Here is a 24086-nt window from a genome sequence, read left to right as displayed (position 1 = left end):
CGTACAAGAAAAAGATCGAAATTGTTGTGGTATATTTATGTCTTAGACATGATCCTAACGTCCCTAGTGGATGAAGTGGGCAAGGCAGCTTTGGAGTTTCCTGTTGAGTTTCCCTGATTCAGTGGGACAGGAACAGCCTGCTTCGACTTCCCCGCCTGACCGCCCGTGATAACATCGATTCAGTCAAGATCCTACTGTACGGCAACACCAAAAAAAGCCTAGATCGAAGTTTATTCTCGATTTGTCCTTAACCCGATACCCGCATTAGGAATTAATATTCCTACTATTCCTCCAAATGGATTTTTGAAGCGGCGAAGAGTCCAAATCTTTCCAGGATATCTCCGGGTGAGTAGCTAATTTGCTCGCGAAGTTGGCTGAAACTCAGCTGTGCAGGAAAACTTTGTGATGTTTTTGGGGTGTTGTCTTTGCGGTTTCGCTTGCTTTCTTGTCAAATGTTGAACTTCTCACGACAGATATACACATTGGACCATATTGGAGCGGCTGTTTTGTTTTGTTGAGTCAAAACACAACTTGTTTCACAGTAACTTCTTAGGCAATTTCTCTTAACTCGTAGGCCCGTTTGTGTGACTAATCCTACCCATGAAACCTAGCCAGATCTAAGCACTGGGATCACAACCACAAGGCAAGGAATGCGAGAGGAATGCCCTACCCATGACATTAAATAATGCAGAAATCTTGTTTGATGTTTACAAAATCCAAAACATTATACCAAAATCTCGACAGAGCATAGCTGTAAACAAAGTTCATTTTTAACATTTACTTTAGAGTTTAGTACATGATGAGAACTTTGCATGTCGAAGCTTTGAAGTTTCGTGGAATGTACTGAATCCCCTTGTTATGGACGGACTACCAACTGGAAGTTGACATAATATGCATACTTTCAAGTGTGTGTTTGTTTGTGTCTTCGGTCCCCCCATGCCAAGGAGAAGTGAAACCTTGAAGCTTGGGGGGGATGGTGTCAGCTGAACTCTGATATCGGTTTTATCCAGGGGGTAGGGTCTGTAGGGGGGCAGCACGTAAACACACACTTTATCCAGTTTAAAGATTTTGGCCTGCAATGACTGCTACTGTGCAAGCTAGGCTTGGTGATTTATTTTTAGTGCGACTTCACACCTAGCATTCTACTGCAAATCTGTGGCTGTTGTCAGGATGACCGAGTTGCACTGTCTGTGCCCAATGGTTTATTTCCTGTGGCATTCTGCAACAACCTTGTTAAACTGCCACAACAACAGGGGTTACAGTGACAGCTAGTTCACATGAGATGATTAGTCTTTCTCCAAGATAGATAACCTTCAAGGTGAAGTGCTTTTATACATGCCAGCTTTGCAACTCGCTAATTGGACGAAATCTCCACTTGATGCCATAGGCTTGCCAATCCATCTACACGCTTGTCCTATGCAGTTGTAAGGTCGACACAGAGCGGACTACTAAAGACACACTCACGCTTTATCTAATGTCCTTCAGCCAGGAAACAGCAGGCCATCAGTGTTGCATTGCCTGCTTTTACTTCCTATATTGGAGGATAAACATCTATAATTAGGCCTGGTCCTGTGGTCTTTGAGGCTACGTCACTCCAATAGAGAAGTACAGGCCCGTGCTCTCACAGAGAGACTGTAGATTGAAAACCTGTTGGTGTGTTTCAAATGTCAAAGTGGGACTTAATTCTAGTTCAGTGGCCCTTCTGAGAAATAAAGGCTGCAGAGGAAGGGTTGCATGAAACTTCTCCAAAACCCAGGCTTCTGTCTGACTGGGCAGTGCTTCACCACCACAGTGGCGCGGTGACCCCTCTTCGCTCCAGCTGTGAAGCCAAATGCAAGGGTAGACATGTCACAATGAGAGACCGAGACAAACCTCCACTCCCCTCCCCCCCCCCCCCCCCCCCCGCTTGGTTCCTTGTCTTAGCGCTGTCTACCTATTTGTGGCCGGCGGACATTTTAATCTCCTTATGCTGTAATTGAGGAAGCCAAAAGACATGGCTTAGCCTACTGTGTTGAATTAGTAGACTAGTAGTATCCTGCCAGGTAGATACTGCCACTACATGGCAGGATGTGTACTGTACAGAGTACAAATGATTACTCAAGTCTGCCTCTTTACAAATGATGTGTTTTTCCTAAATCACTCAAACTTTTTGGTCAGACAGCCGGACACCCAGCCTCTATCTCAAGGAGGATGTAACACCATGGCCTGGGTCATAGAGCCCTCCATGTCTTCTTTCTGTTTACATATTCAGACCATTTTAAGACCCTCTCATCTTCATCAAAGCGTAGGCCAGGATGATTTGAGGGCATTGTTTTCACTCGGGTATCAAGTCTGATATTAAAACATTGAGCATTTTGGACAGTGTGGTTTAAATGGATGGATCAGAAGCTGTATCATGTGTATAGGTGGGGATACTGATACTGTAGAGTAAGTCCCAGTCTGTCTCTCTCCTGTTCTTGTGATTCCTACTTCCTTCCTCTTTTTCTAGACAATTGATTTGTAGACTGTTGCTTCTTGTTTGAGTGTGCGGTTCACAACTGGCGTCAAATGAGTTTCCTCAGTCAGTAATAATGTAGGCTATTTTAAATCTCAATTTGGTGAGAACAGCTCTGATGTAGCTGAACCACACTGAACATCACTTCTATCGCTGCAGTTAGAACTTTACAAAACTTGGAGCAGCTGCAGTTTGAAAAGATTCGCTGGCCCTTGTGTTGTTTAGGTAGATAGAAAAGTACAGTAGGGTTATTTTTGTCCACCACACGTCCATGTATTGTCCAGCGCCTGTGAGATCTTATTGTTGCACTTTACTTATGCAATTGAGATGTTATCGTTGAACTGTAGTATTCTCTTGGATTCACCATATCTCATAGTTGCAACGTGGATACTTTGCGGTATGTCGAGTAACACTGTTCCACCTCGACTGCGAACACCAAAATACGATGCACTTCTGCTGTCCTCTCTACACTACTTGTGCGTTGCCTGGGATACAAGCGTCTGCTAAATGAATCAAATGTAGCTAAATGTCTGGCATGGCATGATTGACATGGCAACTCATTGAAGACGCTTGGTCATGCTAGGCCCTCCCATCCTGCCCTGAGGGGAAGACAGCCCTCTGCCGTGTGGCAGACTCAGCTGTGGTCAGCCCCTGTCGTCCTGGGCAGCTGGGTTTGGTTGGGTGTTGGCCACGCCTTCTAGGTCACGTGACGCCGTCCAGTTTCAGGCATGTGTGTGTGTGTTATCCACACGGTGTTCAACACCGTCTCCATCTTCCCCTCCACCTCCACCTTTCCCCTTCACCTCCACTTCCTCGTCCCACCCCCCCGCCTCCACCATGTCCTGTTCCCTCACCCGTCTCCATGACGATGAGTCTGTGTTGACCCCAGACCATGTGCACCCGCGGCGGGCTTTTGTCCCTGAGGTCGATAACACGATGGCTCGTTAGTTTGAGCTGGTGTGTATTTTGATTGCTGGTGTTTTTCTGTTTTGGGGGGGGGGTTGTTTTTTTGTTCACTGTCAATGAAACCCCCCATCAGCAGATGGGAGATAAAGAGACTCACTAAGCACCTGGCCTCGCTGTAGAACATTTGTAATCAACTGGCAAAGGTTTTAATGACAGCAGCTGAGTGGAAGCTGTATTCGGATATCGCGGCTAAGGGGAGGCACAGGAAGAGCAAGCTTAAGAGGAATCGGCACACCACAAGATCTGGCCTACGGGCAGGCAATAACGCAGCCGCAATGAGCCAAATCCTCATTTCTCAGCGTGATTTCAAAACCGTGCAAAACGACTTCCCCACGCGCGCGTGAGTCAGGCTGGTTTCCAGCGTCAGCAGAAGGGCTGCGCTCCAGCCTCAGAGCTCCAGGCGTTCACGGTGTTCCTGGGTGTCGTTGCAGCATGGCGTCCACAGTGACCCTGGAGGATGCTCTCTCCAACGTGGACCTGCTGGAGGAGCTGCCCCTCCCTGACCAGCAGCCCTGCATCGAGCCCCTGCCCTCCTCACTGGTCTACCAGGTACACACACATCACACACATCGCACTCACACACACACACACACAGGCACACACACACTCACACACAGGCACACACACACACACACACACACACACACACAGGCACACACACACACTCACACACACACACACACTCACACTCACACACACATCACCCTCAGACAGTCACGCACGCCCCCTCACACTAAATGTCGGAATGACGTCTGTATACCATATCCTCCCTCTCCCACAGCCCAACTTCAACACCAACTTCGAGGATCGCAACGCCTTCGTGACCGGCATCGCCCGCTACATCGAGCAAGCCACGGTCCACTCCAGCATGGTATGTCACCGCCGCGTGGCCTCCGCCAATCAGCTCGCTCCGTTTGCTTCCTCTCCGGTGTGTTCCCGCCTCATAATGGCTGACCTTGGAAGGCCCAGCTCCGGGACAGGGACAAAGGCTGGTCGGGCCCGTGGGTCCTGGGAGAGCTTTTCCTGGGGTTAAGTGGAACGAGACTTGGCTGTCCCCCTCCAGGCTTGTGGTATTGTTCCCACAGACAGTAGCCAGGACCTGGGCCAGGACTGTGTCGCCCTGATTGCTCAGGGACAAAACGGCTGCTCAGAGGCAGGAATACTGTTACTTTGTGCCCCATTAGGGAAGGATAATTGCTGGTGATGGCCGGGGCTGAATCAAATAGCACTTTGTATGCTGCCAGGGCTGCCCTGGGGCTGTGTGTGTATGTGTGTGTCTGGCCCCTGTGTGTGTGTGTCTGGCCCCTGTGTGTGTGTGTGTGTCTGGCCCCTGTGTGTGTCTGTGAAGACCGAGCCCGCTCAAGTGTGTCTCGAATGAATGTGCAGCTTCTTGAGAGAAACAAAGTATGTATGTGTGTGTGTCAGGGATCGTTCTGTGCGTTTGTGAACATCCTCAGCTGCATGTCCCCCAAAGCCAGTGCACAGCCCCGTTTTCTGAGTGTGTGTGTGTGTGTGTGTGTGTGTGTGTGTAGAATGAGATGCTGGAGGAGGGCCAGGAGTATGCTGTCATGCTTTACACTTGGAGGAGCTGTTCCCGTGCCATCCCTCAGGTAACACCTGCTCACACACACACACACACTCACTCCTCACAGTATGATGCACCGTATAGAGTCCTGTGATGTGTGCATGCCTTTAGAGCCAAGTCAGACGATCCTTTTCTCTTGGTTCCTCTCCCTGTCGGTCTCTGTCTCTCTCAGGTGAAGTGCAACGAGCAGCCCAACCGAGTGGAGATCTATGAGAAGACCGTGGAGGTTCTGGAGCCTGAGGTCACCAAGCTCATGAACTTCATGTACTTCCAGGTGAACTCTTCCGGGCCCTCGTCCTGCTCTCCCACGTAGCGACGCCAAACAGGATGTCATTTTTTTATTTCCTTAAAAAAAAACAAATTCTGATAACTGTGTCCTCTCTCTCTCTCTCTCGATGACCCTTTACTCTCTGTCTTTCCCTCTCCCCCTCCCCTCTCCCTCCCTCCTCCCCCCTCGCTCCCCCCCCCCCGCAGCGCACAGCCATCGACCGTTTCTGCGGCGAGATGCGTCGCCTGTGCCACGCCGAGCGGCGGAAGGACTTTGTGTCGGAGGCCTACCTGCTGACGCTGGGGAAGTTCATCAACATGTTCGCCGTGCTGGACGAGCTCAAGAACATGAAGTGCAGCGTGAAGAACGACCACTCGGCCTACAAAAGGTTCCTCACAGATCACTGGTTTAGATCAGAAAATAGATGTCTATTTTCACTTTTTATGTTCAGCACTTGGAGTCGCATTCGTTTCTCTGACTTGTATCATACGAAGAAAGTTTGATTTCTTGAATGATGGATCAATCACACATGATAACATGTCAACAAACATTCACGGAATATACGTTTGATTAGCAAACAGAAGCGGTATTATTTGAGTCTGTGGGAGGATGTGCTGCGTATGTCCACTAGATGGCAGTGTATGCTATCCTTCTCTGCTAAACTGTTGCGAGACTCCCTACATCTTCACAATTTATGTATTCAGCTTTCATCCAGTGCAGCGTCCGGGGGGGGGGGGGGGGGGGGGGGGTTGAATCTGCAACCTCTTGATCTGCAGTCCAACACGACCACATGAGGTCTACACACGTCCTTCTTTATGAAAGCATCAGCTTCATCAGACTGGTGCTCAGTTCAGACTGATGGACTGAGGGATGGCTGTCTGAAGGCTGACTTCCTACACCCTGCTGTTTCTCCACTTCCCCTATCTCTTTCTTCAACTTCCTGTGTTTCCCCCCCTCTCTCTTCATCTCTCCCCCCCCCCCCCCCCCCCTCTCCCTCCCTCCCTCCCTCCAGAGCGGCCCAGTTTCTCAGGAAGATGTCCGAGCCCTCCTCCATCCAGGAGTCCCAGAACCTCTCCATGTTCCTGGCCAACCACAACAAAATCACCCAGGTGAGACGCTCCCTTCGACCCCCCCAGATCCCCCCCAGACCTTCACACCCCAGGCCTCGTCTAACCAGCCCCTTTCCTCCCCCCCACCCTCAGTCCCTGCAGCAGCAGCTGGAGGTGATTAACGGCTATGATGAGCTCCTGGCGGACATCGTCAACCTGTGTGTGGAGTACTACGAGAACAAGATGTACCTCACTCCTAATGAGAAACACACACTGCTCAAAGTAAGCTCGCTCTCTCACTCTATCTCTCTCTCTCTCTCACACTCTCTCTCTGTCTCTGTCTGGAGGGCTCGGATCAATCGTTATTGGCAGCATTGATGGTGTCGAGGCGGGGGTTTGAGTGTGGCTGCTGATGTGTTTTCCAGGTTATGGGGTTCGGCTTGTACCTGATAGACGGCAACAACAGCAACATCTACAAACTGGACGCCAAGAAGAGACTCAACCTGACCAAGATCGACAAATTCTTCAAGGTGAGCAGCAAAATTCACACGGACTGCGATCTGTGTCGTTCCCGTGGGTACAAACTTGTTTGGAAAGGTATTTTGTTAGAACTTTATGCTCAAGGGTCCTCAACCAGTATTCCCAAAGAATGAGTTTCCCTCCTCTGAGACACAACCCCCGACTTTGAATTGAGTTCCACAGTGCCCCAGGCCAATTATTGTTGGTGTACTTGAAACTCTTCCTTTGTAGTTTTACCCCAGGGCTGTATAAAGACATTGATTATTCCATTTAATGACATCACTGCCTTCCATTTCATTGCTGTCCCCACAGCAACTCCAGGTTGTGCCTCTGTTCGGGGACATGCAGATTGAGCTGTCCAGGTACATCAAAACAAGCGCTCACTTTGAAGAGAACAAGTCCAGGTGAGTCTCTGTGCTATGTGGGTTGCATTTCTGACTCTTGTGAGTCTATGAATGATTCTGGGATCCGAGGACAGAAGTTGGGTGTTCTTGTGGGATTGTCTGTGAGCTGCTGTTGTTTTTGTTCCTTTTTATCATTTCTTATTTTTTTTTATCGAACGCCTGTCCCCATTGTCAGTTTTTTTTTCTCACACGCCTTGAATCTCCCCCGTCCTTCAATCTCACACTCCCTCTCTTTCTCTCCTCCACCCCCTCCCCCTCCTACTTTCTCACTCCCTTTCTCCCTGGCCCTCTCTTCCCCCCCATCTCCCAGGTGGTCCTGCACCTCCACAGGCAGCAGCCCCCAGTACAACATCTGTGAGCAGATGATCCAGATCCGGGAGGACCACATGCGCTTCATCTCGGAGCTGGCTCGCTACAGCAACAGTGAGGTCAGTCTGGGGGAACCCGTCCCTACACACAGCACCCCCCCCCCCTCCCCCCTCCCCAGGGCCCCCCCTCCCCTCTCACCCCATCCCCAACCTCTCCCCCCCCCATTCCCATCCTCCCCCCCCCCCCCCCCACCCTCTCCTTCTATCCCCACAACCTCATCCAACTCCCACTCCACCACCCATCCCCCCCTCCTCCCCAGTCCGCCCCCCCCCTCCTCCGAGGCCTCCCCCCTGTGCAGCACTCACAGGAAGCCTCTGTAGAAAGTCCCTGTCGATTATCGCGGGTGTTAAACTGGATTTCCAAATAGTGTGAGATGCAATCCAGGTGACAGGAAGTGTCTCTGTAGTACAAGGACAAGGACAGCTCCCCTGTGTCAGGCTGTGAGTGTGTCGTCGTCCCCTCCCCCCCCCAGAACGTTCTGTCCTCTCACCTCAGAATGACCCCCCCCTCCCCCCCCCAGAACGTTCTGTCCTCTCACCTCAGAATGACCCCCCCCTCCCCCCCCCAGAACGTTCTGTCCTCTCACCTCAGAATGACCCCCCCCTCCCCCCCCCAGAACGTTCTGTCCTCTCACCTCAGAATGACCCCCCCTCCCCCCCCCCAGAACGTTCTGTCCTCTCACCTCAGAATGACCCCCCCTCCCCCCCCCAGAACGTTCTGTCCTCTCACCTCAGAATGATCCCCCCCCCACTCAGACTCACTTATTAAAACCGAGGTGTAGCCTTCTACCTGGGCAGGATCGCGTGGTGCCCATCTCCTCAGGAAGCTCTCGCTCCGGGCCATGCTGTCATCTCCCCGCGCACTCAGAGCGATACCTTCATCAGCATCTCACAAGCCGGGCTCATCCCTGGGGGTTCTCAAGGGTCCAAATATCCAATGTGATTAATATGGAAATGAGGCGCGTCGGCTTTGATGAGATTGACTGCGGTGGTGGAGGCAGAGCTTACCAGAATGGCGCTCTCTTGTCTGAGACTAGACGGGTCGCCAAAGGCAAATGTCGAGGGGTTTTGATTTCATGGTCTGGAGTTTCAGTATTTTTGGTGTGTTTTTTTTACCTTTTGAAACAGGCCACTTTGTCATGTTGGAGTCTGGCAATATGTGTGTGTCCTGGTTCGTAATTGCTAAACTGTCAGGCAGAGTAAATTGGAGTGTTCTTCTGGCGGAATATTCTGTTCTGTCTGACAAAGAACAAGGTCTGATAGACAATTCCGACTCTAACAATGTCTGCCTCTGTCTCTCCCTACCCCTTTGTCTGTGTCCTATTTCTTTCGTTCTCTCTCCCCCTCCCACCCTCCTCCTACCATCCTTCCCTCCCTCCTCTTTATCCCCCCCTCCCCCTCCTCCTCCCTCCCTCCCTCCCTCCCTCCCTCCCTCCCTCCCTCCCTCCCTCCCTCCCTCCCTCCCTCCCTCCCTCCCTCCCTCCCTCCCTCCCTCCCTCCCTCCCCCTCCCTCCCTCCCTCCCTCCCTCTCTCTCTCTCTCTCTCTCCCTCCCTCCCTGCCCTGTCTGTGTAGGTGGTGACCGGGTCAGGGCGTCAGGAGGCCCAGAAGACAGACTCAGAGTACAGGAAGCTGTTTGACCTGGCTCTGCAGGGCGTGCAGCTGCTGTCTCAGTGGAGCGCACACGTCATGGAAGTGGTGAGGGACCCTCAAATACCTGATACCCCCTGATACTGTCCCCCAATACTACCCCTGATACTGTCCCCAATACTACCCCTGATACTGTCCCCAATACTACCCCTGATACTGTCCCCCTCCACCCCCCCATAATACCCTGTAAACCTTCCCTCACATATTCTACCACCACCCCCTGACCCCCACCACCACCAAAACCACCCCCTGAAAGCTAACCCAAGGTTAAATTAAAGATGGTGTGTATGATTGCCTCAAGTGCTTTTGGTATTTCATCATCTGTGGTGGCTGCAAGTCAGTTTAGCCTTGAAGTTAAGCTGCTCAGCGAAACAGGGTTTCAATATGCCAAAACCTTAACACAGGAAAGCATCTGTCTCCAATAATTGTGTCTTATTAGTTGGCATTTTAATCAACACTGGGAAATGTTTCCGTGCGACAACATAATCGATTGGGCTGCAAAATTATAAAATGACAAATGAGCTTGGCATTCAAGGGCTCGCTTCTTCAAAATCATTAGATAATTGTATACTGAATTGTTTCTGTCCTGCACGACATTCATAAAAAGGGAGAGAGCTGAAAAGAGCTTTCACGGTTTCCAAGGAGACAAACATTGCTGCAGGCTGCACTGTGAATCACTAGTAGATGCTTGTTTTCTCAAGAAGGAGCAGGTAACATACAGGGTGATATGTTACATACAGGTGACATACCAGTTAAATACAGGTTACATACAGGTGACATAAAGCTGACATACCAGTTAAATACAGGTGACATACCAGTTAAATACAGGTTACATACAGGTGACATAAAGCTGACATACCAGTTAAATACAGGTTACATACAGGTGACATACCAGTTAAATACAGGTTACATACAGGTGACATAAAGCTGACATACCAGTTAAATACAGGTTACATACAGGTGACATAAAGCTGACATACCAGTTAAATACCGGTTACATACAGGTGACATACCAGTTAAATACAGGTTACATACATACAGGTGACATAAAGCTGACATACCAGTTAAATACAGGTTACATACAGGTGACATACCAGTTAAATACAGGTTACATACATACAGGTGATATACAGCTGACATACCAGTTGAATACAGGTTACATACAGGTGACATACCAGTTAAATATAAGTTACATACATTTAAATGACTTACAGGTGACACACCTGTAACCCTAACTGACATACAGCTGACATACAGGCGACATACAGGCGACACACAGCCTCTTTATAACATTGTGTTCCCACCGACCCTGTGTTCCAGTACTCCTGGAAGCTGGTGCATCCCACTGACAAGTACTCCAACAAGGACTGTCCGGACAACGCCGAGGAGTACGAGCGAGCCACCAGATACAACTACACCAGCGAGGAGAAGTTTGCCCTGGTGGAGGTCAGCGCGCTCCCCTCTCCTCACCCCGGGCCTGTGGGCTTCCCCCAGGGTCACCTTGGATACAAGCACCCGCTAAATGATCACACGCTGAATAAAACTGCATGAAACACGATTACGTTTGACGCAATTGAACATTCGATGAAAGGAGGAAATGTGTACGACATTTGTAGTGTCAATCTTGTTGACGGCTTGACGGATGTCTGATTAATGGACTGACTGAGTGGTTGGCTGACTGTCTGACAGACTAGCTGGCTGACTGGCTGGTTGACTGATTTAACTGGCTGACTGATTAGTTTGTGGTTTGAGTGCCAGACTGACTGTGTGTCTCTGGCAGGTGATGGCCATGATTAAGGGTCTGCAGGTGCTGATGGGCCGCATGGAGAGCGTGTTCAACCACGCCATCCGCCACACCATCTACTCAGCCCTGCAGGACTTTGCCCAGCTCACGCTGAGAGACCCCCTGCGCCAGGCCATCAAGAAGAAGAAGAACGTCATTCAGAGGTACGGAGCACCGCGCAGGACAAACACAACAGGGGATATCGCCAGGCTTCATTCCGGAACTCTCCGTATGGGGGGCAGGGCAGCTGTTGCTGTGTGGAATCACGGCTACAGTTCTTAGCGACTCTGGAGTCGAGAATCTGGCTTCAGTGTCTGTGTTCTCCTTGAAGTAGACAACCCTTTTTCAGTTATTTAAAGGATGTCGGAAAGTAAGCCCAGACATAAAGTGAACCAGTTGGAGGAGGGGTGGGGGGATTGGGTTGGGTAATCGGCAGCCTTCCTGTGGACCTTCTGGAATGTTCTGAGAGCAGAACTTGGTCTAAGTTGTGCGGGTGCCTAGCACCCTGCCAAGTCTTTTGTTGCATAATTGATAGTACCCTGCTGGGCAGTCTGGCAGCCTGAGCTACCTCCTGCCTGTCATGCTTAGCTCTGCTTCTCTGGCCTGCTCACTGTTGTTACAAGCCCCTAATGAATTCCATCTGTGGTTTAAAAAGAGAGCCGTTGATAATTCCGGTCTGGACTCGTTTGAGCAGAAAATGGGATGAATGCGCCCCAAATAATCTTAAGTTTTTCACCCCTGAATCTAACAGGCGCTCCGCATACCTCTCGCACGACACTATCCTATCTCTCCCTCCGACCTCTCTCTCCTACTTCCATCTACTATCTTGCCTATCTCTGTTCCGTGTCTCTCTCTCTCCCGCCTCTGTCTCTCCTCGTCTTGAACGTATCAGTTCCTCTCGTGGCAACCCGGAGTAAACAGCGCCGTGTGTGTCCAGGCGTGGGTGGTGGGCACGGAGCCGTGCGGGGGATAATGACCGCATGTCGTTCTGTCCGCAGCGTCCTCCAGGCCATCAGGAAGACCATCTGTGACTGGGAGGCAGGCCGCGAGCCCCACAACGACCCGGCGCTCCGCGGGGAGAAGGACCCCAAGGGGGGCTTCGACATCAAGGTCCCCCGCCGCGCTGTGGGCCCGTCCAGCACACAGGTGCCATAGCGTCCCCCGAGCTGCATCCACACACACAGACACACACACACACACAAACACACAGACTATACCATCATCATTGGCAGTCACTCCTCTTCTCCTCCTGTCCACACATACTATACACACACACAGACAGACTATACACACACACACACACACACACACACAGACTATACACACACACGCACACAGACTATACACACACACATACTATACACACACACACTACACACACACACACACAGACCATACACACACACACACATACACAGACTATACACAAAACACAATACCCAGCATAATCCCCTCCTCCCCCTCCCTCAGGGGGGAAGAATAAGAGGTTTAAACCTTATTTCCTACACCGCCTCATCACATCTCAGTCAGTCAGTAACCTTCACCGCCAGGCCCTCGTCGTGTTTGTCTGGGATTACCTCAGAACCGTGGCGGTTGCATTTACAGTGGGCGTATAATCCGGTATACCCCTGCACACATAATCCCCTTTAACCCAGCCTTTCTTTTTTCCTATATCATCCAGTTGTGTGCGTGTGAATGTACAGAGGGATGGGCTGTGGTGTCATTAGACCTGTAGTGTCCTGTCCTTAACCCGGGGGGGTTGAAAGCCAATCTCTGCCTCGGGGCAGCGCTCTGTTCAGCTCCCCGCCTCTACAGCCCCGTCATCCTGCGGTGGTTACCACGGCGCCCTGTCCTCCCTATCTCTCGCTCTCTCCATCCTCCCACACATCCCGAATCAGAGCAAATGGAACATCGCCAGCGGTTACCCTCCAGGGCACAGCCATGTTGACATGTATCTCTTTGAACGCGCTGGCCTCCGTGTCTGGTGGTGATAGGGAGACTGCTTTAGGATTCCACGGAAGGGGCTCGCCTTAGACAGTCCTCTCTGACAGCGGGAATGGAGACACCTTAATATTTCCCCGGTGTCTCCAGGAAGATTGTGCACGGTATCAAATAGGTGTGCCTCAGGCTGATACGGGGAGAGGGAAAGAGAGGGAGAGGTGGAGGAGGGAGGAGGAGGAGGAGGGGAGGGAGGAAGATTCAGACAGAAAGACAGAAAGCAGAGGGGAACAGACAGACAGAGAAGGGGAGAGAGAGAGAGAGACTGGGGCTGATGTGCTATCCGGCTATGAGGCTACTCATTACTGTCAAAAAAGGATCAGTGGTCTTTTACTGCTGCTATTGTTGTGTATCATCGCCTTTTTTCTTTTTTTTCTCTCCTCTCCTTCCCTCTCCTCTCCCTGCTTTTTCTCCCCTCTCCTCCCCTCCCCTCCCCTCTCCTCTCCTCCTCCCAACAGCTGTACATGGTCAGGACCATGCTGGAGTCCCTCATCGCGGACAAGAGCGGCTCCAAGAAGACCCTGCGTAGCGGGCTGGAGGGTCCCACCATCCTGGACATCGAGAAGTTCCACCGGGAGTCCTTCTTCTACACCCACCTGCTCAACTTCAGTGGTAAGACCCCGCCCCCCCGGAACTCCACCTAGCCCCCCCCCCCCCCCCCCCCCCCCCCGACTGCCGGGGATTTGAACCCGTGACCTCTCGATCCGCAGTCTAACGCTCCAGGCTCTGACCTCCTCCCCCCCCCTCTCCAGAGACCCTGCAGCAGTGCTGTGACCTGTCCCAGCTGTGGTTCAGGGAGTTCTTCCTGGAGCTCACCATGGGCCGCAGGATCCAGTTCCCCATCGAGATGTCCATGCCCTGGATCCTCACCGACCACATCCTGGACACCAAGGAGGCCTCCATGATGGAGTGAGGACCACGCACACTCGCACACCGCCTCATTCACTCACTCAATCCACATCTCCACCAGTCATGTGACTAGCAACTGAATGTCGTCGGGTCCGTATCGTCCCCCCCTCAGGTATGTGCTGTATCCTCTGGACCTGTACAACGACAGCGCCCACTACGCCCTGACCAAGTTCAAGAAGCAGTTCCTCTACGACGAGATCGAAGCCGAGGTAAATCCCTCCCAGTACTGTACTTTTTTTGGGGGTGTGAGTGAGAGAGTGAGAGAGTGAGAGAGTGAGAGAGTGAGAGAGTGAGAGAGTGAGAGTGAGAGAGTGAGAGAGAGAGAGAGTGAGAGAGGATGAGAGAGAGTGAGAGAGGGTGAGAGAGAGGGTGAGAGAGAGGGTGAGAGAGTGAGAGGGAGGGGGGAGGGGGAGAGGAAGAGAGGCACATGACCACAGCAGCAAAACATTACGCTCTTCACTCTTCCAGGTCAACCTGTGCTTCGATCAGTTTGTCTACAAGCTGGCTGATCAGATATTTGCCTACTACAAGATCCTAGCTGGAAGGTGCGTATGGTCCTTATGTGTTGATGAAAAAGATGAGGTGACTTGTTTGGAGAGGAGGGATGAAGCGACCTCTGGATCAATAAAGTGAATTGATTGAATAACCCTAACCCCCCCCCCCCCCCCCCCCCCCCCCCCCACCAGCTTGCTGCTGGACAAGCGTCTGAGGGCTGACTGTAAGAACCAGGGAGCTAACATCCCCTGGCCCCCCTCCAACCGCTATGAGACCCTGCTAAAGCAACGCCACGTCCAGGTAGCTGCCCCCCCTGGTTCTGGTCGCACACACATATAAACACAAACATCAAAATAAAACACATTTATCTATTTCAGTCCTTCAAATCTTCATTCAGCGCGTCTGTGTGTGTGTGTGTACCTGGTGTGTGTGTGTACCTGGTGTGTGTGTCGTTGTCCGCAGCTCCTGGGCCGCTCCATCGACCTGAACAGGCTGATCACCCAGAGGGTGTCTGCTGCCCTCTACAAGTCCCTGGAGCTGGCAATCAACCGCTTCGAGAGCGAGGACCTCACCTCCATCATGGTAGGAACCCCCCTAACCCTAACCCCCCCCCTCTGCCTGTCAGCTAGCGTGTGTTCCCGTGGGGGCAAAGTGTGGATGTAACACGCGTCTGCCGTGAACCTTCCACTGAACCTTTTCTCTCCCCCCCCCCCCCCAGGAACTGGAGGGTCTCCTGGACATCAACCGCATGACCCACAAGCTCCTCAGCCGCTTCCTGACCCTCGACAGCATGGACGCCATGTTCCGCGAGGCCAACCACAACGTGTCGGCCCCCTACGGCCGCATCACGCTGCACGTCTTCTGGGAGCTCAACTACGACTTCCTGCCCAACTACTGCTACAACGGCTCCACCAACCGGTAGGTTGGGGGGGGGGGGGGGGGGGGTGCTTAGCGGTAAGAGCCTTTTACTGCAGAGCCAGAGGTCGTGGGTTTTGGTACCCCCCCCCCCCCGCGTTCTGTGAGCGTGCTTTGGATAAAAGCAGGTGCTGAATGAATACGTTATATAATGTAGCTTATCTGGTGACGTTTGTGTTTTCGTAAGGTATTCATATCGCTGGGGTTTCATCTCAAGGCTCGTTTAGCAGGGGGGAGGGGGGCTTCTTTACATGCAGTCAAATGCTCTGCCTCTGAGCTACACCCAGCCCCAACATCCATCTACCTCAAAGGGATCATTCAACACTGCCCTGTATGAATAATGCAGCAATGAAAAGTAGAAGTGAAAACGAATGTAACCTTTTGTGTGTCTGGCTGAGACATCATAGCTCCCCAGAGGGAGGGAGGGAGGGAGAGAGAGGGAGAGAGAGGGAGAGGGAGAGGGAGAGAGAGAGAGAGAGAGAGGGAGAGAGAGGGGGAGGGAGAGAGAGGGAGAGAGAGGGAGAGAGAGGGGGAGGGAGGGAGAGAGAGGGAGGGAGGGAGAGGGAGGGAGAGGGAGAGAGAGGGGGAGAGGGATAGAGAGAGAGCTTTTTGAACAAAAGGTTTGACATGACCACCTTCCCAAAAGACAGCTCTCTTAGAGACAGTTTTTGTGTTTTCGCTGCTGAGCTGTTGTAGCTTTCTTGCTGCAGTTATTACTGGAGTTCAGGTACCTGGGGTCGTATTAATGAAGATCCATGGCAATGATCCCAATTAGCATGAATAAGCAGTCTATCTGTAATGCTCTCTCTCTCTCTCTCTCTCTCTCTCTCTCTCTCTCTCTCTCTCTCTCTCTCTCTCTCTCTCTCTCTCTCTCTCTCTCTCGCTCTGTCACACTCTTTTCTCTCTTGCTGTCCCTCGACCTTTCATTCTCTCTTTCTATGATACTCTCTCTATCTCTCTATCTCTCTCTATACACTCCTCTCCTCCTTCCTCCCTTCAGGTTTGTCCGCACTGTGCTTCCCTTCTCCCAGGAGTTCCAGAGGGACAAGCCGCCCAACGCGCAGCCCCAGTACCTGTACGGCTCCAAGGTCAGTCTGAGGGGGTAGAGTTGGTGGTGGGGGTAAGGTTGTTGGGGGGGGTAGAGGGATGTGGGGGCATTCACTATGGGCACACACAATCCCAGACCCCAAAAAATCACTGTGATATTTTTAAACATCTTTTATACACAAATTACTGTACGAGTAAACAACAGTTGCATCACTGAAACATTCAAATCGAAATACTTTGGTTGGTTCATTACAAGGACGTTGGCTGATGATAACGTTGCACACAGGGGTAAATATCGTACTACCAAGCCATTTAAAACAACCATTGGATAAATGCAGATGTTCTAGCAGAGAGGACAAAATGTGTAAACCCGGCAATTTAAAAGCAATTTTCAGAGATGACATGACGAAGCGTACAGATTCAGCAGTAAAACTCTTTAGTCCCTTGCAGAGACAGCACAACACCACAACCATTAAAACCGATTTCAGACAGATTCTCCCTTAATAGTTTCAAATAGATTTGCTGAACAGATTCTGAACAGTCGGTCGGGAGTTTTCGAGAACAAAAAACAAACACTTTCACCGCTTCCAACTCGGCACGTCACGCACATTTTCGAAACCCGGGGACGGCGCCAGCAGGGAAGGGCCGGGGTCAGACGGGCTGTCCCTCAGTCTGCGGGCTCAGTGTCCTCAACTCGTGACCACGGGCGTGTCCGTGTCCGGGCGTCGGGACCGAGTGGAGGGGGTTCCCCAAGACGGTGACCTGCTTGGAGTCGTCCTCCTCGCTGCTGCTGGGGGTGTACAGGCACCCTGGGCTGCCCTGGGCCCCCTGGGGCAGGGCGCTGGAGGAGCAGGGGTAGCCCTCGCCGGACGCCTGGGAGGGGAAGGGGCATATGGAGTGGAGGCACCCCCAGAGGAGCACCCCGGCGATGACCAGGAGGAGGAGACTGCTGGCCATCCACACGCCCATCGCCATCTCCCACCCGGAGCCGTCCTGCCTCTGGCCGCCGCCCTCCCTCGGGGTGCTGAACACCTGGCACTGGTCTCGGAGCGGGTTGGCCGCCTGGCAGGTCACACACAGGATGTAGGTGGTCTGCGGGGCCAGGTGGAGCAGGCTGGCGCTGGTCTGGGTCACGGGGACGCGCTCCTCCCTCAGGAAGCTCTTGCGGGTGTAGCCCATGAGCAGGCTGTTCCAGTTGGGGTGGTACATGACGCTGTAGAAGGTGTCCAGGCAACCGGGGGCGGCCGGCCAGCTCACCCGGGCCGAGGTGGTCGAGATGTTGTGCACGGAGATCGTCATGGCAACGTCTCTCCCCCCCCCCCCCCCCCCCCCGTCGGGACGGTTTCCCGGCTTCTGAAGCCTGTCTTGGGTCTTTCCTTGAGGGTGGAATCTGTTTGTTTTTTCTTCGTCTGCAGCTGCTGAAATACGCTCTGAAATGAAAGGGGTTGGGGGGAGAGAGAGGTCAGAGGGATATTCTCAACATAATGTCGTTTCTGCTTCTTGTGTGATGAACATGGTCTCCAGCTTCTTTTCAAAACAGCTTGAGACCTTCAGATTTTATCCTCCATCAGGCGTTTTGCTTCATGATTGCACCACTTGTCATAAACACAAGGGCTACCGGAGCCCTCAAGGCTACCTACCGAACGATTTCATAAAAACTGCAATCAGCTCTTCTAGTGCTGGAGCAATCTCTCGAGCAATCTGAAGGAGGTTGTTTCTAGTCACCAGTTGTATAGCCTTATTTTCTCTCTAAGAGAGTGTACAAAATGAAATGTTCTTTTGTTTATTTGGCCTCCGAGCGGATGGCTTGTGTTCCGTGTACAGACTGCCTTGGCAGCTCCAGTGTGGTGTTGCCAGTTTGGTGAAAGGGTGAGATATCAGGTGGTTGCCAGGTTGGTGAAAAGGTTTGAAGTCAGGTAGCAGCAGACTCTAGAGGTGACCCTGTACTTCAAACACCTCAGTGGAGTTTGGCCTGTCAGAATCACGGCGCTTTGAAAGCAATGTGAGGCCTCTCACTTCAAACCAGATCTTTCTGCTGGAAGATTCTGCAGGCTTGACTTGCATGTCACACCGTCAGGTATATATTATGTTTTAAGGTATATTAACAGTCTTCACACTCGTGTGGAATCTTGCCAACTTCTACCAACCATTTATCAAATAATTAGCCTATGAGGTGCAATGATTTAATATTCAATTAGTTTAATAATGTGTTTAGTATAAATACATCATAGCTGTGAACTGATACAGCAGGGAGGTAGGTGACAGTTGTTTGCGACTGAGAATCTCAACTGACCAGTAGGAATTAACAGATCACATACAGCGATGTAACATTTCACCGGTTGACCTTGACAGTTATATAATTTTTTTCCTTCATCAATGTACAGTGTCTGGCTAAATACTTTCAATGAAATTACTAATGACTTTTAGCAATTCAACCATTTCACCATTGCAGTTAAAATATAAAAAGCTTTTTTTTATTCAAAAATAAAACTTTCCATTCTTGGTCCCATTAAATAAATTACTTTGACACAGAAATAAAGATGTGGTAAAAACTTCCTCAAAACATTCAATAGTGCCTGCATTGCTGGTAACCCGTAGCAACATGCCCAGAGATTTCAGCTGTGTGGCGTTCAGAGACGTACCGTTGCGGTGTGTGCTGGTTGGCTGATCACAGCTGCTGTTGCCGTGGAAGCTGGGTGCCTCGGGTTCCGACTGGCCGGCGACTGCCTGTTTGGACGCGCTCCTGGGTCATGATCTCTGTCCTGGCTGCTCCGTCCTTCCCCCTGTGGGTCCCCCTGCTCTCCCTCTGCTCTGGAGGGTCTGCCGCGCGGACACCACAGCACGCTGTGTCTGGGCTTCCCACCCTGCCAGCCCTGCCCGCTTCTGAGCACCAGCACACTCCTCTCACGGCTGACTGTTGGAGGGAGAGAGGGCTCTCGTGTGTGTGTGTGTGTTGAGTGTGAGAGATGGAAGGAGACGGGAAGGGAGGGGAATAGATCAAGAAAAGGGGAGGGAGAGAGGCGGGAGGAAGGGAGAGAGAGAGAGGGAGAGAGAGAATCCAGAAGGGAAGAAAGGAGGGGGAGACAAACAAGCAGGTGCGGTTTGTGCCACAAGTGAATTCTAATCATCACAGTCTTTTGTGCACATATTCAGTTCGGTTTGTCTCATTGGCTGGAAAAACAGGATTTAGTCAATGACGGCATAATGTTGCCATTCAATGGCCAGTCCCCATCTCCCTGTGCCATCTATTGTTCCGCTGCCCTGTGCGTCGTCGACAGACGGGGGTGGTTCAAGTTGCGCTACACTCCGACATCGGCCTGTTGCTGCTCTCCTCCAGCTCTCCTTGGAGCCAGAGGGATGAGTCACGCCAGGCTCACACCAACTCCAATCCCGCCGGAGACGATCAGAGCCCGTGAATAATAATTACCCGCTCTCGAGAACATCTGCTCGCATCACGACGCTCAGCCCAGAGTGTTACCTGCCCTACCTCGAATAATCAGCATCAGTCTTATCGCTCTGTCTCCGCCAGATGCCTCACCTCGCCCCCAGCCGCTAATCACCGCCGGCTCTGTGGACACAGAGTGAGAGGGAGGGGATGTGGAGAGAGCGGGTTGTAATCAGGCCTGTCTTGTGTCGTGTGTGTGTCCCTCCTCCAGGCCCTGAACCTGGCCTACAGCAGTGTGTTCGGCTACTACAGGAACTTCGTGGGCCCCCCTCACATCAAGGCCATGTGCCGGCTGCTAGGCTACCAGGGCATCGCCGTGGTGATGGAGGAGCTGCTGAAGGTCGTCAAGAGCCTGGTGAGGCGGGGCGGGGGCTGTGGGGGCGGTGTTGGCACCAAGGACATTTTGGGGCTGGTTGGGGGAAGGGGAGGGGATGGGACACGGTCCTCTTGGGGGTTGGGGCATGTTCTGGGGTTGTGGAGCCCGGCCTCACTAACGCTGCTCTCCCTCCCAGCTCCAAGGCACCATCATGCAGTACGTGAAGACCCTGATGGAGGTGATGCCCAAGATTTGCCGTCTGCCTCGCCATGAGTACGGCTCCCCAGGTGAGGGAGTGTGAGTGTGTGTGTGTGTGAGAGAGAGATTAAAGTGAGCCCACTGCGAGGTGTGTATGGGTGTGTCACTTGTGTCTTGTGTAAGACAGAAATGACAAATAAACAGCTGGTACAAATGAGTCACGGATGATCAATAGTCGACCATTAATGAGGACGTGTGCTGTTTTGCAATAGATATGACGTCACCAACATGTGACATATGTTGTTTCTGCTGCACTATGCACTACACTACTAGGCACGGCTGTCATTAAGACCTCATTGTAAGACTGCAGTTAAGGAACGGAGATGTTATTATTGCACTGTAGTATTCCTATTTTTGGTCTCCTTACACTGTACAGCTAGCTACTGTAATCTAGATACTATTGTGGGTATATGCTAAATCGTTGCTCTGTAGAACTTGTGGTGCTTCGAATCCGGCCGGGGGGCCCCTTTGCTTCACGCCTTCCCCTCTCTCTGCCCTTGCCTTTCCTTGTCACGCTTCACTTAAAAACGGTATTAAAAAAACCCTCCTTTCCCTCCAGGGATCCTGGAGTTCTTCCACCACCAGCTGAAGGACATAGTGGAGTATGCCGAGCTGAAGACCGTGTGCTTCCAGAACCTGAGGGAGGTCGGCAACGCCCTCCTCTTCTGCCTCCTGAGCGAGCAAAGCCTGGTATGGACAAACCCGGCGTTTCAATGTCACCGACGGCCCCTACGCGTACGCGCCAAATAGTTTCGCGTTTTCCAGAGGCGCCTCTGTCTTGCAGCGTTGTCTTTCCAAATCCGCCCCCTGGAAGTCTTAACGAGCTTCGTAAACCCAGCTTCTTGATGAGCGCCGTGCGAGTCCCGTCTCCAGCTCATCAGCGCCATCTTCTGCTGGCTGTTGGTAGGACGTTCGTGTCAGGAGAGGTGCGTCGCTAGATGGCCCCGCTAGCTCGCGCGCACCGTGTAGGTTGAAGCCCTGACTCTCAGTGCACTGGGTACGAATCCGGCCCGGAAGCCTTTCCTGCGTGTCTTCTCTGCGCCGTCTCTTGTAGAGTAAAGCCAAGGAAAAAGGCCCCCCAAAAATAGATCTTAGAAAAAAATAAATAAATACACCCATCTTATTAGGCCACACACCTGGGTGTCTGGTCAGGTTATGAGATGTGTCAGTCGAAACAACGGACAGGCAAATCAAGCCTCCCTCTGCCTACACAGGAAACCGCTTGAGACGAGTTAGCTCTCCCTGACAGGATGCTGTCATTTGTATTCCGGTCACGGATCACGAAGGCCTCAAACAGGGTCTGGTGTCCGTGTTGTAAACCCTTCTGCTCTGTGTCCCGTGTGTCTTCCAGTCGCAGGAGGAGGTGTGTGATCTTCTGCACGCTGCACCCTTCCAGAACATTCTCCCCAGAGTCCACGTCAAAGGTACCTGTTCCTTATCAAGCGTGTGGGAGTGTGTAAGCGTGTGTGAGGGCAGTGTGTGAGCCCCGCATTCAATATCTCTTCAGTTGTCAGTCGGGAAAGAAAAGAATAATTGGGACCTCGCATTTCAGAGGGCGAACGCCTTGACGCCAAGATGAAGCGCCTGGAGGCCAAGTACACGGCCCTGCACCTGGTGCCCCTGATCGAGCGTCTGGGCACCCCTCAGGTGAGTCCTCATCACCCCCTCTCCACCCCGTCTCCAGCTCATCTCTCCAGGACCGGGATCTCCAGCACCTCTCTTCGCTCACGCCCCAACCTGTACCCCTGCTTCCCTCCCCCTCCCTCCCCCTCTTCCCCTTCTTCCCCCCCGACACAGCAAATCGCCATCGCTCGCGAGGGCGACCTGCTGACCAAAGAGAGGCTGTGCTGCGGCCTGTCCATGTTCGAGGTCATCCTCACGCGGGTCCGCGGGTTCCTGGACGACCCCATCTGGCGAGGCCCGTTGCCCAGCAACGGCGTGATGCACGTGGACGAGTGCGTGGAGTTCCACCGCCTGTGGAGCGCCATGCAGTTTGTCTACTGCATCCCTGTCGGAGCCCACGAGTTCACCGTGGAGTGAGTCCCTGGAGACGGATGGCTGCTTTTGTTTTGACCGTTTTTGAGTTGACTTTCTAAAGCTTTATCGTGCTGGTGTATCATTTATTTTTTGTATTTCTTCTGTGTTGAGGTGATGGTTTAATCAGTCACTCTCAAGGCAATGGTGACTCAACACAGAACCTTTTTGAGCGTACCGTCCCTTTAAAGGCTCTGTTGTGTCTTAGGCAGTGCTTCGGAGACGGGCTGCACTGGGCCGGTTGCATGATCATCGCTCTCCTGGGGCAGCAGAGGCGCTTTGACATCCTGGACTTCAGCTACCACCTCCTGAAGGTCCAGAAGCACGATGGCAAGGACGAGATCATTAAGAGCGTGGTAAGGGGCTGCTCACATCTCGTTCTGCCTGTTACCAGGGTTACAATTGTTTTTGTTGTTGTTTTTTTACATGTTTTTTTTCACCTTTTTAGGAACCAGAATCGCGCTAGTTTTTTATTGTTACGCTCTTAGAATCCTTGGGTTTTATGTTTTATCTTGTAGTCCTTTTCCCCCTTTACCCCTCAAGCAACATCAATGTTCCAAAATGTAAATAATAATGGAAATGTGAAATCCAATGTCAACTACGTGCTACAATGCTCTAATTGGAACCTCACCTCTCTCCTGTGTCGTCTTCAGCCTCTTAAGAAGATGGTGGACCGAATTCGCAAGTTTCAAATACTCAATGACGAGATCTTCGCCATTCTGAACAAGTACCTGAAGTCAGGGGATGGTGAGAACATGCCAGTGGAGCATGTGCGATGCTTCCAACCGCCCATCCACCAATCACTGGCCAGTAACTGAAGCTACAACCGACCGCCAACCGTCCGCCATCTTGGACCAGCAATGTTTTCAATAGTTCGGCTTGACCAGACCAGACAGAAATATTCCTCTCATCTGCTTTGTCTCAAGCAGCTGTGGACCATTATGTCTAAGTAGCCCATAATACTAAGTGGCCCAACTTTTCTTTATATTGTTTGTCGTGATTTTTGTACTCACTTGTGCCTTATCAAAATGAAAAGCAATTTTCATTGGGGTTTTTTTGTTGTGAAACTTTACATTCTGTTTTATACTTATGGAAAGCTACAGATCAGGGAGGGGGATAAGACTTTTATCAAATGATTATTTAAAGATTTCCAGTGGTGAACAAATATAGTATCAATGGGGAATAGTAGCCAACAGGTGGGGGTTAAAGTCGTTTATATTTTCTATATTATGTTTAACATTTGCATGCTATAACCTATCATCTTAAAAAGGACATTTTGGAAGATAACCAAGTTCTTACAATCATTTATTCACTGTGCCTTTTTGTGTTGGAATTGTTTTAATCATTTTAACCCAATAAATATGTAACAAATGTCTTTGTTCTACTTAAGAGGGCTTTGCTTTGTAAACAATACGAAAAGGTCAATGGTGATATTCAACATATCTCACGTTCGAGCACAAGAACACTATTGAATCCCTAGACCTTATGTGCTTTATGGAATATGAAGCCTTTTTTTTGTGTGACTATAATAAGACAGTCGATATAAATGATTCAGAGAGGATGAAGGCTGTGTGTCTGGCTGGAA

General features: G+C 51.4%; 2 protein-coding genes across 2 annotated transcripts; one reads left to right on the top strand and one right to left on the bottom strand.

Moving 5' to 3' along the window:
- Positions 1–108: 108 nt before the first annotated feature.
- cyfip1 (cytoplasmic FMR1 interacting protein 1) lies at positions 109–23885 on the top strand. Its single transcript, XM_047036793.1, has 31 exons — positions 109–345; positions 3892–4009; positions 4242–4331; positions 4993–5070; positions 5218–5319; positions 5520–5701; positions 6326–6422; positions 6516–6644; positions 6788–6892; positions 7194–7285; positions 7596–7713; positions 9227–9349; positions 10622–10747; positions 11082–11248; positions 12083–12230; positions 13541–13694; positions 13835–13991; positions 14104–14200; positions 14460–14536; positions 14678–14786; positions 14949–15068; positions 15205–15404; positions 16402–16489; positions 20105–20248; positions 20406–20496; positions 21027–21157; positions 21819–21891; positions 22020–22114; positions 22265–22503; positions 22710–22857; positions 23155–23885. The coding sequence occupies exons 2-31, from the start codon at positions 3893–3895 to the stop codon at positions 23317–23319; spliced, it is 3762 nt and encodes a 1253-aa protein (XP_046892749.1). The 5' UTR covers positions 109–345; position 3892; the 3' UTR covers positions 23320–23885.
- On the bottom strand, positions 16559–19190 carry LOC124478538 (fibronectin type III domain-containing protein 9). Its single transcript, XM_047036805.1, has 2 exons — positions 19091–19190; positions 16559–17878 (listed from the first exon to the last, which is right to left on the bottom strand). The coding sequence occupies exon 2, from the start codon at positions 17745–17747 to the stop codon at positions 17100–17102; it is 648 nt and encodes a 215-aa protein (XP_046892761.1). The 5' UTR covers positions 17748–17878; positions 19091–19190; the 3' UTR covers positions 16559–17099.
- Positions 23886–24086: the final 201 nt, after the last annotated feature.

This window comes from Hypomesus transpacificus, chromosome 16 (assembly GCF_021917145.1).
Source record: "Hypomesus transpacificus isolate Combined female chromosome 16, fHypTra1, whole genome shotgun sequence".
Classification (NCBI taxonomy): Eukaryota; Metazoa; Chordata; class Actinopteri; order Osmeriformes; family Osmeridae; genus Hypomesus; species Hypomesus transpacificus.
Note: the sequence above shows the minus strand (reverse complement) of the source record. Positions and strands in the feature narration are given on the sequence as shown.